General features: G+C 36.2%; 1 protein-coding gene across 4 annotated transcripts in view; it reads left to right on the forward strand.

The window, feature by feature from the left end:
* The window catches only part of GAS2 (growth arrest specific 2), a 98,067-nt gene that overhangs the window by 37,436 nt on the left and 45,134 nt on the right, over positions 1–15,497 (forward strand). For all 4 annotated transcript variants that reach the window (XM_054200387.1, XM_054200385.1, XM_054200383.1 and 1 more), the window contains exons 4-5: positions 1,707–1,848; positions 11,855–11,918. In XM_054200387.1, the coding sequence (XP_054056362.1) occupies positions 1,707–1,848; positions 11,855–11,918 (206 nt within the window). The remainder of the gene's footprint in view (positions 1–1,706; positions 1,849–11,854; positions 11,919–15,497) is intronic.

The following is a 15,497-nucleotide window of genomic DNA, read 5'->3' on the forward strand; positions in this document are numbered from 1 at the left end:
GTTGTGTTTGGGATTGCCCCGACCAGCATGCAGGACCTTGCACTTGGTCTTGTTGAACTTCATGAGGTTCACATGGGCCCACCTCTCAAGCCTGCCCAGGTCCCTCTGGATGGCATTGCTTCCCTACAGCGTGTTGACTGCACCGCACAGCTTGGTGTTGTCGACAAACTTGCTGAGGGTGCACTCCATCCCACTGTCCATGTGGCCGGCAAAGATGTTGAACAGCGCTGGTCCCAATACTGACCTCTGAGGGATGCTGCTTGTCACTGGTCTCCACTTGGACATCAAGCCATTGACTGCAACTGTTTGAGTGAGATTAATATTGTAAATACTAATGTAGTAAAATATATAAAAATATGTATTATATTTTATTATTTTTATAAAATATAAAAATTAATATTAATAATAAAATTAATATCGTAAATATTTTGAAACGTAAGCATAATTTTTGCAGAACAAGGAAATGTAAAAAAAGTGCAGTTGGAGTAAGAATCATGGGTGAATGAGAGCTAGATGGTGATCTGAGGAATAGGTGTTTCTGTGTTCATGTCTAAGACAATTTGTAAACTCCCGTTGACATATTGATGAAATAAATAGATGGTGTTTACCTCTGTAGCCATTCTCTTTGCAGTTTATTTGGTTTATCAGCTATATAGAGGGTGAGTAGTTCTGTGTAAGTATATTTATTTTCCAATTACATTATTGATATCATACCTCTAACATAAAATCACATCTCATCGCTTTCTAAACTGCCTTTAAATACTGGCATTAGTATTCTACCAGCAGCTGTTATAAGGATAAACCTACTCTGGTGTCGTCTTTTCCCTCCCCACACTTCCTCCATGAATTTCTCCATGATTTGGAGATTTCTAAACTTATGTAATAACAATGTTTCAGTCTTTCTTCATTTTGCCGTGAACAACATCTATTTTTCATTTGAGGAACAGAAACCTTAAATAAGAACTAAACGCTTTTTTATATATATATATATATATAAAAATTTTTTTGTGTGTCTCGCTAAATGTAGCAATACAAGCAAAAAGCTTGCTGTGGTAATTACTCTGCTTCAGATATTGATATGTCGTATCAGCAGCATCTCCTCTGATATTGAAATCCTGTAAATGGAACTACTCTGGTACAATGAGAGCATGGCTGTGTGTTAGACCTTGGTCTTGTAGTTTCTAGATTACATTTGCTGTGGACAGGGTGCTTCCATGTGTTGTTAAGGGGATACAGTGGTGTTTCTAAAGTATTTACGGTCTTTAGTCCTCAAGACCTATTGCTTTATACTATAATTGCCTCCTAACATAGACCTGAAACTAATTGACCCTTAATTTTGCAAAAGTTCAGTTCTGGTTTAAAGTCTGTCTTTATAAATATTTTTTTTTTCCATGATCTGTACCAAACACTAAATCCCAAAATTGTAGTTGCTAATATTGCTGAAAAGTTACTAACACTGATTCAGCTTTGAACTTCACATCCGCGTAGCCGATCATGATTCTTTGAAAAGACTTTGTGGTTGATAACTTTGTGCCATCAAATTTACTTCTCATTCCCCTCTGTCTGGAATTCTTTAATGGACAAGGAAATATGTTGGTGGCTCTGTAGTCATCCATCTATGCAAAACTTGCATATTGACTTAGGAGCACTTAAGTACTTATGCTTGTAGGTATCATTTATCTAAATAGACAACTTCTGTTTTTCAGACCTTACCAGTACGGAAGATTCCATGCAAAGCCAATGCTCCTTCAGGGTCTTTTTTTGCACGGGACAACACAGCAAATTTCTTATCCTGGTGCAGAGATGTGGGGGTGGATGATACCTGCCTGTTTGAGTCAGAAGGTTTGGGTATGTATTTGTTTATATAACAGTTGGTAATTTTAAATAACTTTCCTATTTTGCCTTGAAAGACAGAATGGCTCTCAATAGATCCTGCCTCTAAATCTGACCTGTGTCTGGTTGTTAATTCTGTCCCTTATCTGAAGCATGAACAAATCAAGTACACATCACTTAAAATTCATTTAAGTCAATTTTAAGAGGAGCTTAAATGAGACCAAAATCTTGCTATGATTTCTTGCACACTGATTTTTTTTCACCCTACACACACTTTGTTGATCATGGAATGCTGTTCCTTAGTTTGATGTATAAAATGGTGCTTTTCTGTTTCAGGAGAGTAGGATACAAGTGCATACTCAGTTTTGGCTGCAGACATTTAGTTATTTGTGCAGATTCAATGGGTTGCTCAGGACGCAAGAAAAATGAAATTTTTCTCTGCGTCCTATACTGACCTTTTTTGCAGCTGATTCAAAAGGATTGGACTGCTTAGGAAATCCCTGTTCCAATAGCACGTGTTCTTCATTATTTTAACTCTTCTCTCTTCGAAGGAAAAGCTATGAATCTTACCTCGAGAGTTTGTTTCAGCCAAATATCATCAAACGAAGAGAATCAAGTGTTTGTTATCTGAACTCAGATAAAAGTGTAAAGCAGTTGTGATGATAGACAGCTCGGTTTCTATGGAAGGCAAATGAACACATGGTACTGAATCAAGAGACTTCTTTGTTCTGTTGCTCAAAAGGCCTTTGACTGCCCAGTTGAAGTTCTTATCTGTGTTGCAACTGATCTATTCCCCTTCTTTTACAGCCTTGCTCTTCTAGCACAACTATGTCTGAAGCAATTTTTTTCATTTTTCTGTTCTTTTATCTTGTGAGGTTTTTTTAATTAAACTAAATGATTTTATATTCCCAGGAGAAAATGCTCGGAAGAGAAGAAATTAGTATCACAAAGGTGACAAATAGTAAGGAAGATATATGTATTGTCTCTGTTTTGTTAATTAAATCCTCAACATGAAATTTTTATTGGATGTGGTAAATCATGTGGAAGATGAACAATAATTGTATTTCCAAAGATTTGAACTGATTGAGAAGTTGGACATTACCTAGGACAAAAAAACTTGCAAACACAAGTAGGAAGGAGACACAGACCTCCAGTGTCTCACATAAGCAGAAGAACCTGTGGTTAATCCAATGCTTAAATTAATTTAGACTTTGTACTGCTGTGGTAAACTAAGCAATTTACCATTTTTCCAATAATAGGTTAACTGTGTAATTGAGAGCATGTTTATAAGGAATTTTCTTGTGCATTGTTAAAGAAAAAGAAAACAGATCTTGTTTAGAGATGAAATTGGCATAGCTGAAATACTGACATTCCCTGGATAAGTTAATTTTTATATGTTCACAGTGCTTTGCCTGCCACAGTATAACACTGGGTGCAAACACACCTGGAAAGTTGATGTTCCTCACGACTTCCTTGCTTGGAAAAGAGAAATGAGTTATGCCCAGATACACAGTGCACAATGTATATGACTGTATTGGATTTGTTTGATTAGTGACTGATTTTGCTTCACTGAAAATTAGGTTCTGGTTTTTTCCTTCTCTGGGTGTTACTGTTTATAGATGCGCATATTGAAAAAACTTATGGTGCTGGCAACAGGATGAGGACTTGATAATATTTTGACCTATTTTTCTGAACTTGAGAGTGGGGTAGTGATCATGACATTTCTAAAAAAAGATAAAAATAGAAGCTACTATTCTGCCTCAGTTTGAGCTAGAACTCTTAAAGGTTTTGATTTCATTTGAGGTTTTACTAATGCATTAGAAATAACGCTGAATCATAACAGTTGCCAATCTAAAGCTTTTATGTTCCTCTGTCACCCATAAATCACTTCTTCACTGCTTAGGAAATAAAAACTCATCAAAAGTAAGGAATATCAAAGGCTTCTATTCAAAGTGGTGAGAAACGTGTGTGAATGACATCTAAGTGTTCGCGCTACCTCATGGAAGTCTGCTGTATTTTTGATAATAAATAATTGTGATGAAATGATGATTACAGAGGTATCTGACTTTTATGTTTTCTTGTGTTTTTTTCCTCCATGGCTAGTAAACTGTATTGATATGTAAATTGCTAGTGATAAAACACCTATTTTCTCTCTATAGTGATGAGCCTTACTATGTTAATGTTCTTCATTGATTTGATTTTTATCCTCCCTTTTTACTGTATTCTGTCTGCCTTATTGTATACAAACACTTTATTATTTAATTAGATGCACACAGTGATATTTTCTTCATGTTATTGTATCACATAAAATGTTCCTGAGGCTTTATTTCTTGTAGATTTCTGTTCTAACATTGTAAGAGTAATTTTTAAGATTTATCGCACTGAAACATTTGATGGATTTATGACACTATTGATTTAAAAAAAAAAAAGTCTGAAGTCTGTTCGGAGATCAGCAAAATTAGATACATATTAGCTAAGAAATTATTAATTACTTAAAAATATGTTCTCACGCTGATGAGTTTTGAACTCTTTGAAATCTTGCAAGTATAACTGCACACCGATGCATCCGATACTTCTTTAGCACTCAGATTAAAGTCATACGGAGGTATTCCTCACTGGGATGGAACTGTGTCTAACAGACTTTGTAGCAGATAGGTGCAGTCCATGCCTGAGGAGCGTGGAGGCAAGTGATATTAATGGGAATCTTGAGTGTTCCTAGGAGCTTGGTTCTGCAAAGGTTTAACATTCTAGGGCTGATCCAGATGAGCAAGTGAGTAGACCTACTCATGTCACTTCTATGTCCTTGTTCATCAGTTGTGGACTAATTTAATTATTTAAAGTTAAGTCTGGGTTCAATTGCTTTGTTGGATTTGGGCTATCCAGCTGAGCTAAACAAGGAAACAGGATCAAAACCTTTCTTCAAAATAAATAGAAGAAAAAACCCTGGTATTTTTTATGCTGGTAGATATGATTATGCCTTCTGATCCATAGAGTTACTTTAAAGATCCTTGAAAGAGATAGCTCAGAAGTTTGAAAACAATGCACTTGTACTACTAACTAGTTATTAGTAGTCTATAATATGATGTGTTTTGTTCTGCTGAATGTTATGATGTTTAACATATTGGAAATTGGAAATACAGTTTTCTGTAAAGACTTACAATACAGCCAGAGCTGACTGGTAGCAATTGATATGTATTTTTCCTTTGCACTTATCTTAATGCAGAGACGTGGCAGTAAAGTCTCAGAATTAATGCCTCTGCGAAGAAAAGGTGGATCCTGTGCCTGCAGAAAAAACATTAGCATCTCTAACAAATATAGCAACACGTTACGTAGGGATAATCCTGAACGCTGCAAGATAGATGGTTACTCTGTATGCTCCCTGCACGTATTGACCAATTTAGCATGCTTTTCTTAATTGTTACTTTTATAGTTAGTGTATTTCAAGAAGAAGGAATTATTTTTGTTGATACCAAAAACTATGATCTGAAGTCCAGACTTTCATTATCTGGGCAAATCTTGAGGCATGCTGTCTTTGAATGGGTTTCTTAGATATATCAGAAGTCAAAATTCGTCTCATATCTAGGACTTGGAACATAAAGCGCTAGCTCTTTTCAGTCTAAGAAAAGTGATACTGTCTGTAACTACTCTGTTCCCATGATATGTATGTTTTGTAAGTTCCCCTTTGTAGGTTTTAGGGCAGCAGATCCACACAGCTGTGGTAATTCTATTTGTAGAAGCATTCTTGATGGAGAAATTTGTAATTATGGTGCTCAAGCCTGAAGAGTGTAATACTTGAAAAAAACTCTTCTTGGCCAAATAGTAAGAATGGTAAGACTTTCTATGATTGCTTTAGTGAAGTGAATTTAAACATAAGTTATGAACTCTTTGTTGGTAATGTAGTGTTGTTGGATGATTATAGGATTTGGAACCAATGAATATTCTGCATCTCTTCTGTGATAAAGACTCCACCCAGCAAGGAAATGGTTTGCCACCAAGTGTGCCAGCATGCCAACGTGTGTTGTTTGTTTTGGGAGTTGTTGGATGATATTGTTGCATTAATGTTTTGTGCTTGTATATTCTGTAACCGTGCGTGTGTACACACAATATATGACATGGACTTCTTTTGATGCAACTTATTGATTATAGAGTTTAATGGACAGATTCCCTAAACAAAGGCCTCTAGTGTTTTAGTGGAAATAATTAGACTTAAACACCTCTGATCTCTATTCTAATGTGGGTTTTTAAAGTTTGTTTTTTTTTTTTTTTTAGAAAAAACAAACACTCAAATGTTCATTGCTTGAAAATATTTTATGCATGGGGCAAATGATTTTTTTAATTAATACTCTAATTTATGTAATTTCATGTTACAAGACAGAAGTACACTTTTCACTGTTCTTTCACAGTGACACATTTACAGCTTGTGATAGCGTGTTAAATTTTCCATGTAGTTGCGTCAGAAGAAGGCTTTGTCCTGTGTTTCACAACATTTTACTAAACAACTCATACTATTGTTGAATATGTCTTGTTTTGAGGACTATAAAAGCATCCTGGACACTGTGTTATTACTGTTGGATTAGCATCTTAAATTAATGAATTCCAGTAAATTATCAGTGTTTAGGTGATCTCTGTATTCATTCTAGATTAATGCTTTACTATTCATAGATCTACTGTGTTTGAAACGTTAATTGTGTTGAGACTTCCGTAAGTGATAGTGCTGAAACTGGGAGGGGGGGTGGAACACAGCTCCTTGATTTAAATATGTCATAGTATAACTCTTTGATGCAGAAACAAGGATATGTTTGGGATAAGTTGAACAGAGTAAGTGTTGTCAAAGCAACTTTACAAAAGAAAAAAAAAAGACTACTGCAGGATCAGAAGAAAAAGTACTAAAAGAGAAAGTGAAAGACAATAGAAAGAAGGATCAAAGGATCAACCTTTTGAAAAACCTTCCTTAAACATATGTGAATTCTAATGGCAATTGGAAGGCTATGGTAAAAAATACTTAACCCCTTTAGAAAAATCTCTTGGTTTCTAGTGAGTAAAAAAAATGCTTTAGAAGCAGAAATTGTATTCACTTTTTTGATTTTGTTATGCCTGAAATCGTTAAAAGTTTACATTCAGAAGAAAAACTGACTCCACTAATAATAGTTTATAAAAATGTTAGGAGCCAAGGCTTGAAACTTGGCAGGGAGGTGTAAGAACCCCGCCCTCACATTTCTTATTGTGAACACTCTCAGTTTAAATGTGCTTGGCAGACACATGCTTTCCATGTGCAGGGTGCATTCTGTCACCTCGCAGCCCCAGGGGCTGATTAGCACGGAAAGCAGAAGCTGTTTCTCCTCTGCTTCTCCTGGTAGCATCCAGGCACTGGGGAAGGGCGCGGTGAAGGATGCAGAAATGTGAAGAAAAGTAGGTAGGGAAGAAATAAAGTTACAAGGAAGGGGAACAAGCGGTGAGTGATCAGGAGAGGAGGACCTGAATGTAAAAGGAGAAAGGGGCGGCAACAAGATGGAAGCAGTGTGGAGAAAGAAGTTATAGGCAAAGAGGAGCAGGGGTAAAAGCTTGCTAGGAGCTAGAAAGGAAGTACTGTTAAAAAAGAGTGGCTGGAAGTAGCTTGAAAAGATGCAGGCAAAGAGGACAGCAAATAAGAAGGATTTGAAATGAATGAGATGGAAAGCAAAAGGGTCTGTAACTGACACCTAAAATAAACTGGACTTACATGCACTATTTCTAAATCTTCACGTTGCTTTCTTGTCAAGCAAAATCATCAGTGAGATTCTCTGGCAAGGTGGATATTTCCATTCATCTTTTGCAGTAGATCTGTGTAGCGTATGTGTCTTCTACATTTACGAATTGCTACTTGCTTATAATCACCTACACGGATAATTGACCTTGCTAATATTTGATAGGGGAGGACTGGCCAATGATTCTCCAGGAATATTGTTTTCTTCTATATATGAAAGCATGAAGAATTACAGGAAACTGCATATAAAAAACGTATTGGTGCTGCAAAGTGAAGTACTTAGGGTATAATTAAGGCTGGCTGTACTACCTTAGTTAAACTGTTTAATTGTTATGATACACCTATGAACTTTTCATGTGCTCATGAGCTACTTTTTCCCCTGGAAGAGCTGTGTTCTCTTTAGGATGGACCTTGCTCTGACGCTATCGTGGTATGGTATGGTTCATGAAGTAAAGAAACTCTTATTGCTATGTTATTTTCTCCTCACGCCTCATTTGTTGCAAAAATCTGAAGATGTCTGGAGAATGATGCAAGCTGCTATTTTGATGTTGCTACTGAATGGCGTAGGCAGAAGTGACTATGGCTCTATCACATAGCTCCTACATGCAGCAGGAGGATCCGTATGAGACTGTAACAGGTCACTTGTTCTGTTGGCTTCGATTTCATACAAAATGTAGGATTAGGAAACTCAAAAGTACCCTGGAGATCAGGCAGTAAGTATTTTAGAATAGCACCTAGACAAGTGTACTTTTTTGTATGTAGTACCTATACCTTAATTCCATGCATGACATGGGGATAATAATACTCCTTACCTCATAGAAGTGTTAGAGAAATCTTCATTTTTGCTTTTTCTTTGAATCCTTTATAGCATACAGTAGCACTGTTGTGGCTGCGGACTTTAAATGATGTGGAGTGAATTATGTATGTGGCTGTAGATAGAATGAAGATGGTTTCTCAAAATCATTTTTCAGCTTCCCCTCCTCACCAAGTCTAACTGCATATAAATTGCTACAATTACAGAAAATGCGTTGCTTAGCAAATGTCTGTTTGCCATATAGGATAGATATCTGGGATTAAGTAACTGGTCAGGTCAAAAAGTTGAGGTGGTGCCTATTACTGAAATGCGACTATTAATACAGATTATAGTAAGTAATTCAGGGAATGGTAGATGTAGTTCTCACAGGATACAACAGAGTACCGTGGGCACAGGTGTTGTATATGAACCGGAGCTTGTAACCAATCACTTCAGAAGGAATTGCTTGTAGTCCTCAAATGATTAGTTATTACCGTGTGTGTGCGTGTACGATTACATGTTTATAAAACTGCTTACATGTATGTAGTGTAGTTAGCCAGGAACTGCAGTACAGTCAGTACTGTAAATGTGAATTTAAATTTACACTACAGTGAGAGATTGAAGTGTGAATTATAAGGACTTCTACCAATTTTCTGTTTTAGTGGCATACTTATTTTAAATAATGAAATAAGTGATTTTGATGCTGTGTAGAGCGTTTGAAATAGTTTTTGCCATCTCTTCTATCAGATGTCTTGAAGTGCTTCAAAATTATTGATTGACTCAACTTCTATAAGTAAAACTAAGAAAGGAAATATAAGAAATGTTTCTCTTTCTGTACCTCTAGATGGAAAAGGTACCTTTTTTTTTTTTTTGAAAAGGCTTAGGAGGCAGCCTTTTGAAAGTGACTGTAAATATCTAGTTATTTCAGTTATTGTGGAATATCACGAAACAAAAAGTATCTCAAAATAAGTACTCAAAAATCAGGGCACTTAAAAGTGCTACTTGTTCCAAAAGGCAATGGTCTTATTTGCTTGCTCAAAGTTATACTGAATGTTTGAGACTAAGATAGGTGTGGAAATGCAGTCTTGTGCCTCTGTGGCTTTTGCTGTAACTCCTGACCGTTCTCTTGAGAGGTGGTAGCTCATTAAACAGCTGTGCTTTTGGGGAAAAAAAATAATGAAAATTTTGGTTTGAGAATCTAAGTTATTTGCAGTGGGTATTGCAGTATACAAAATAACATTTGTTTGTCTCTAAAGTTCCCGAATACGTATGCTGGTATAGTCCTCAGGAATGCTAACATTTTCGTGTCAGAAGCACTGTGTCACCGTCCTCTTATCAGATGACAAGATGTTTGTTTTCGTGGCTGCTTATTGCCTGCACAGCTCTTCATCCTCTAACAATGATTTCACTGTGTCACGTTGTTCGATGTGAAATGCATGAAATGTCTAGATTATGTTGGGTCAGATTTGCTAAAGGACTTTGAATTTTCTTTGGGTAGAGGAGCTTTAAGCGTCGACAGAAAAACATTTTACCTTTCTTAATCAAATCCTCTTCCAATTCTACGTATGGATCTTTTTGCACATAATATTACTTGAGCCTTTGTTTTCCTCCTCCCTTCCACAAGTAATTCAGAAGTGTACATGTGTGAATTGCAATTTAGAAATATTGGCCTCCCTTTGACTATTCCAAAACTAGTTTATTCCATTTTTATTTTGGAGGATGCCTTATTTCTTAAAATCAAGTTTTATTTTGGGGCAGTCCCAACTGCTTTAGAACCAAAGCAACAGAATACATTTCTAGAGTCATGAATGTAGCACTTTAAAAATGATGATTACTAGTGAAGATTAAATGTTTCATAAAATTACTGTTCTGTGGCAAGGAAGAATACTGAGAATAACTGAATGTCCAAGTCTGCATCTTATCGTCCTAATAACAGGCGGCTGAAGGATAAAAAATACTTTTCATAGAGCGGTGCCATTTTAGTTTTCATGCTCTGCAGTTTCACTTCCGGAAATATATTTGGATGAGAAGAATGCATACATCTCAAAGTGCTACAGCTAGTACAAGATGCCTAGTAAAAGTTATTGGGATGAGCATTCAACTCACACAATTTACCATACACTTATTCTAGTCAGTGGAGCTGGAAGATGAAGTTGCAGAAGCTGAAGATCTGCCCCGGTAGGCATTAGTTATGTTTAAGCCTGTGGATTCCCATTCTGGGTCTCATACGTACAGTATCGGACAAAGCAATTGCTTTCAGAGTTTTAACTAGACATTGAAATATCTTTTTCAGGTATGGTATTTTTTTCTTCATGCATTTGAGTTAGGTGAGTCTTTAGATAACCAAAATGTTTATACAGCAGGTGTATTCACCTTAACTCATTAAAAACAAATAAATTTTGTTGCTGTTTTTATTTTTCTGATTTAGACAAATATTCACACAATTATTTTTTGGTGTCAATTCAATCTGAATTATAAGGTACAAATCTTATGATTGTTGTGGAAATTTCTAAACCCTGAGTTTTATCCACAACACGAGGATTTTACTGCAGTAGGTATTTCTGGAGAGAAGATGGCAATGCATTCATAATTCCTTTTTTCCTTTTTCTTCTTTTTTTCCTTTCTTTTTTGGACTTTTTGGGAATTGATTATGCAAACAGCCACAGGCCTACCTTCATCTATTGATTTTGGATTTTGCTTATATATTTTGATGGATTTCTCTACAGAACATTATCTATGTGAATTGTGGGGAAAAAAGAATTGTCTCGGATTCTTACTGAGAAGTTCATGCTGTGTTACAGCTGCTTCTGAAGCTTAAAAACTACAGGTCTCGTGTGGAATCCAGGCATAAAAACTTGCATATATATGTGTATATATACAGAAGACAAGTTTTTTGTTTGGTTGAATTTTGTTTTATGATGAGCTGAATTCCTAAATTATTCAAGTTTCATATTTGTTTTAAGAGTAGATGTACAACAAATTCAGGACCAAATTTATAATGAGATATATCTTTGTGAGTGCAATTTTGTTATTTTTGTGATTTAAATAGGCAAGGAAAATAGTGATCTAAAGGATAGGAATTCTCCTAGTTTGTAGAAAGAAAAGCATTACTTCAATATTGTTAATTTATTTTTCATATTCTACTAGTTTAGTGTTCTGTCAGAGCTCTTGATTATTTTTAAATAGTTGTGAACTGCTTGTGGGTTACCAAATAGCCCAAATAATTACTCAGTGATTTAGATTTAGAATGGTATTTTCAAAGGAACTAAAGGATAACTAAATGGGAACTTCCTAAATCATCTGCACTCTGAGAACCACTCCTCAATCCCGTCCTTTTTATTCCAGTAAAACTCCACTACAAGCCAAAGAAAAACAAGTTTTATCTGAGTTAAGATTTACAAATGTTGATTAGGTTCCATTCATCACTAAGTTCTTTAAAATACTTTTATTTATAAATGTTTTCTGTCTTCATTTTGCTCTTCCAGTTCTCCACAAGCAGCCAAGAGAAGTGTGCCTTTGTTTGCTGGAACTTGGAAGGATTGCAGCAAGGTAGGTGAAAATATTTAAAGAATGAAGAAATATTTACATTCTTGACAGCGGTGGCTATTGAGAGACTTGTTAAATCAGCACATCTCAAGCGAACTTTTATGCTCGTTAGGTTCAAGGAGAATGCTTGTCTTGATGTCACTCAAGAATATCCTGTGGGCAGTTGTGACGGTACAAAAATTTTATTATATTTGTTAACCTCAATGAAGGTATTTGTTGGCTACCCTCATATTTAGGAGGAAGAGGAGTTGAGAATTTTTTTCTAAATAAAGCTTTGAGCTGTTTCTCCTTCTAACAGTCAGGTCTCTTTATAAACAACTGAGACTTCATTAACTTTACTGATAATAAATTGATCTTCAGATGACATAAATCTGACTGAAGCAACACTGATGCTTATCTTATTTATTTAAATGATTTTATCTCTGGTTTTCACCAACAGAAACAATACAAGAATTGAGTTAACAGTCTGTGTTCTATCTCTGTCAGATGATTCTAGACAGGTTGGACCTTCAATACATTGCAGCTTGATCTTTGATGTCAAGACAACAGTGACTTTTGCTAGACAATCAAAACGACAGGAATTAGAATGTGATGTTTTCCCGTTTTTGCAGATGGAGATTTCACCAGCTTAGCGCACAAGATTTGCTACAAAATACACAAATAGCAGTGCTGCTGCCCAGTCTTGCATGTAAATTGCAGTTGCATTCATCCATGTGTGTCAAATCGAAGTGCCTTGCTATTCAAATAGTTTCATTAATTTCAGAAGAATTCCTTGTGGTTATAATCAATGCAAAGGACACCTCTGTTTATTCCTAGCTTAAGGACTAGTATTTTCATGTTATAATTGCGTTATGGATATTTTGTGAATCCAACTCACTTGAGAAGCTGCTTGACTAGAAATTTATCTGTTGGTCAAGCTTCAGAAAAGCCCTGGCTGTCAGTGGAAGCTTGCATAGGAATAGCATTGGACAGACAAAGAGTTTATTTCCAGTTTCCAGGAATGTTCTTACCGTCAAAACTTGGGTTCAGTCCAACATGGACAAAAAAAAAAAAAAGGAAAAAATTAACTTTCCATGAATAAGAAAGTATTCTGATCTGTAAGTGCTCAATGAAATTGATTTTCATTAAAATCTTAAAAATCTTAATTTACCTGAGCAAACAAATAGTGCTTTCAGAGCTTGGAGATAGTCCTTCCATCATCCAAAGGACCCTACACCCAGGGCGTATCTGTCAGGAATGTCTGTCCCAGTTTGATTATTAGTAGTAACCAGCTTCCTCAGGGAATGCAGGTCAGTGGTTAGGCAGCGTTGGATTCTGCTACAGTTGGTTGAGTTAGATGAATCTCATTTTGCAATGAGATTTGATTTCTCAACAGATCTACATGGGAATTAAGATAGAATCTGACCCTTCATATTTTTTGTCTTAAGCTTCAATGTCTCAGATGTTCTGTGTAACAGGCATGAAAACAAATACTGAACCAATAAATGAACCATGTTTTCATTTATCATGCATATCTATCCCTTTGCCTTTAAAATATTTTTATTTTTTATCTATAATACATGTATATACAGTAGTATACACTGATACAGCCAAGTACCAGTAATATATTTTATATATTATATTTATGTTACCGTATTTTAGTTTATAGCTTAGGAGTCAAATAATGTATGTCTGCCTACTTGTTCCTACTCTAGTATCTCTTAAAAAACAGACAAAAACCCATTTATAACCTTGTAAGTGTCCAAAGTGCACAAAAACTGCAAGGGGAACATCAGGTTAATGTAAGTGAAAAGCAAATATGTGATGCCAATTTTGCCTGACATGTGCTACACTAGAACTATATGGAAAGGGAGAATAGGTAGTTACTTCCACTAAGCATAGGAAAGAGCACATCAAAGTGACCTTGTTTTTGTGCTGCTTTAAAATGGAGATATCAGTTGTATGCTTGCCTTGTAAAGGAAACTGGGTCTGTTGACAGTCTTAGGGGCCTGCTTTCCAGAACAGGAGCTGCAGAGATCTTTGAAAAGGTGCCTCAGTATGTTTTTAAAGAAAGAAAAGAGTAAGAGACGCTGCATAACATTACTTTTCTTTTGCTTTTCTGTTTTAGAAGCAGAAAGATCTGTTCAAAGTGGTTTAGTCATCACAAGCAGCCAGCTACTGGCACACTTTGCCCGGCTAGATTACTGTTAGTCTTCAGGGTCTGTAATTCCCATAAATCAGCCTAGGTCTTCTTAAGGAAATAGGCTTGGGATTGAGGCACCAGTGAGTGGGAAGGGAGATTGTTTCAGGTGGAGATAGAATTGAGCTCTGCCCTACTAAACTTGAACCCATTCAACACATACTCTTGTGGATGAAGGGAAAAAGTTGATAATTTACTTATGCTTTAGCATATTCTCCCCGAGTGTTCTTTTAGCCAAATTAGAGAGAGATGGAGTGGATGGATGGACTACACAGTGAGCGGAAAACTGGTGTGACCAGTTGGCTCAGACTGGCAATTCAAAGCTCAGGTACTAATAAAAACAGAATAGCCTGATAAACTATCCTGGATTTCAGTTGTTCAGGTAATCTGTGAAATTTCAGTAGCTAAAATAAACCACTGTGTACACCAGCAGATGTCATGAGAACGTTTATGAGAGAGGGAAGTGTCCTACAGGATGAAACTGAGCCTTAACAATACACAGGGCTGTTGCAGTGGCTTGCACAGATCCAACATTCTCCCAAAGTGTTTTAAAGTCAGAGCGAGTCATTTGAAATAAAGTGATGTGAGGACAGAATCGATCACTGTGTAATCTTCGTAATCAAGACATCACGGAAAATGTAATTATTTGCAAATATATGTATGTGTGCTGTCTGTGTGTATGTTTAAAGAGAGATTATACAATGGGAAACAGCCAAATTATCTTTTCTGCAGAAAGAATGAAGTTCTTGGCTAACTATTAAACTCTGGAGAGTTAAACAACCCCCACAGGTCTTTTGAATTTACTCTTGGGCAATATCAAGATCTTTCTGCTATTGTACTCAATTTTTCCTTGGTAAAAATGGGAAGTGGTGCTCTAAGAAGTCTAGTGGAGATCAGGTTACAGTCCAATGCTGCTTCATTTGTAGTTATGAGAAGGCAGGCTAGAAAAGAGCAGAAAAGGAAATTCTCAGCATACCTTCCAGACTAGAGTTTGCACCTCTACCCCTCCCAGAAAAGATGTGGGTTTTACCATTTCAGCTTTGCAGCAACTTTACTGCAGGTTGATGCAATGTGTGGAAAAAACTGTGTATATGTTTGTTCATTTGTTTTATTTTTCAACTCCGCATCAGAGGAATTAAAAATACTGGAAATACAGGGAACTTTAAAAGTCTGTCACAATGACAAAAATTGGAGATTATGAAAAGCAGTAGAAGCAACATTGCTTAGAGTGGAAGAGTTTTATTTGATGAGTAAGGCTGCATGCAGGTGTAGGCTTAGACCCCAGTGGGAATTTAATGATTTACAGCCTGTCGGCATCTGCAGACAGACAGGAAGTAAATGGATTGTATATAAGTGCTTGCTTCAATGTTGGATGACTTTTCATTAGGCAGACTGCACCACTT

The sequence above is a fragment of the Rissa tridactyla genome, chromosome 4 (genome assembly GCF_028500815.1).
Source record: "Rissa tridactyla isolate bRisTri1 chromosome 4, bRisTri1.patW.cur.20221130, whole genome shotgun sequence".
In the NCBI taxonomy this organism is placed as follows: Eukaryota; Metazoa; Chordata; class Aves; order Charadriiformes; family Laridae; genus Rissa; species Rissa tridactyla.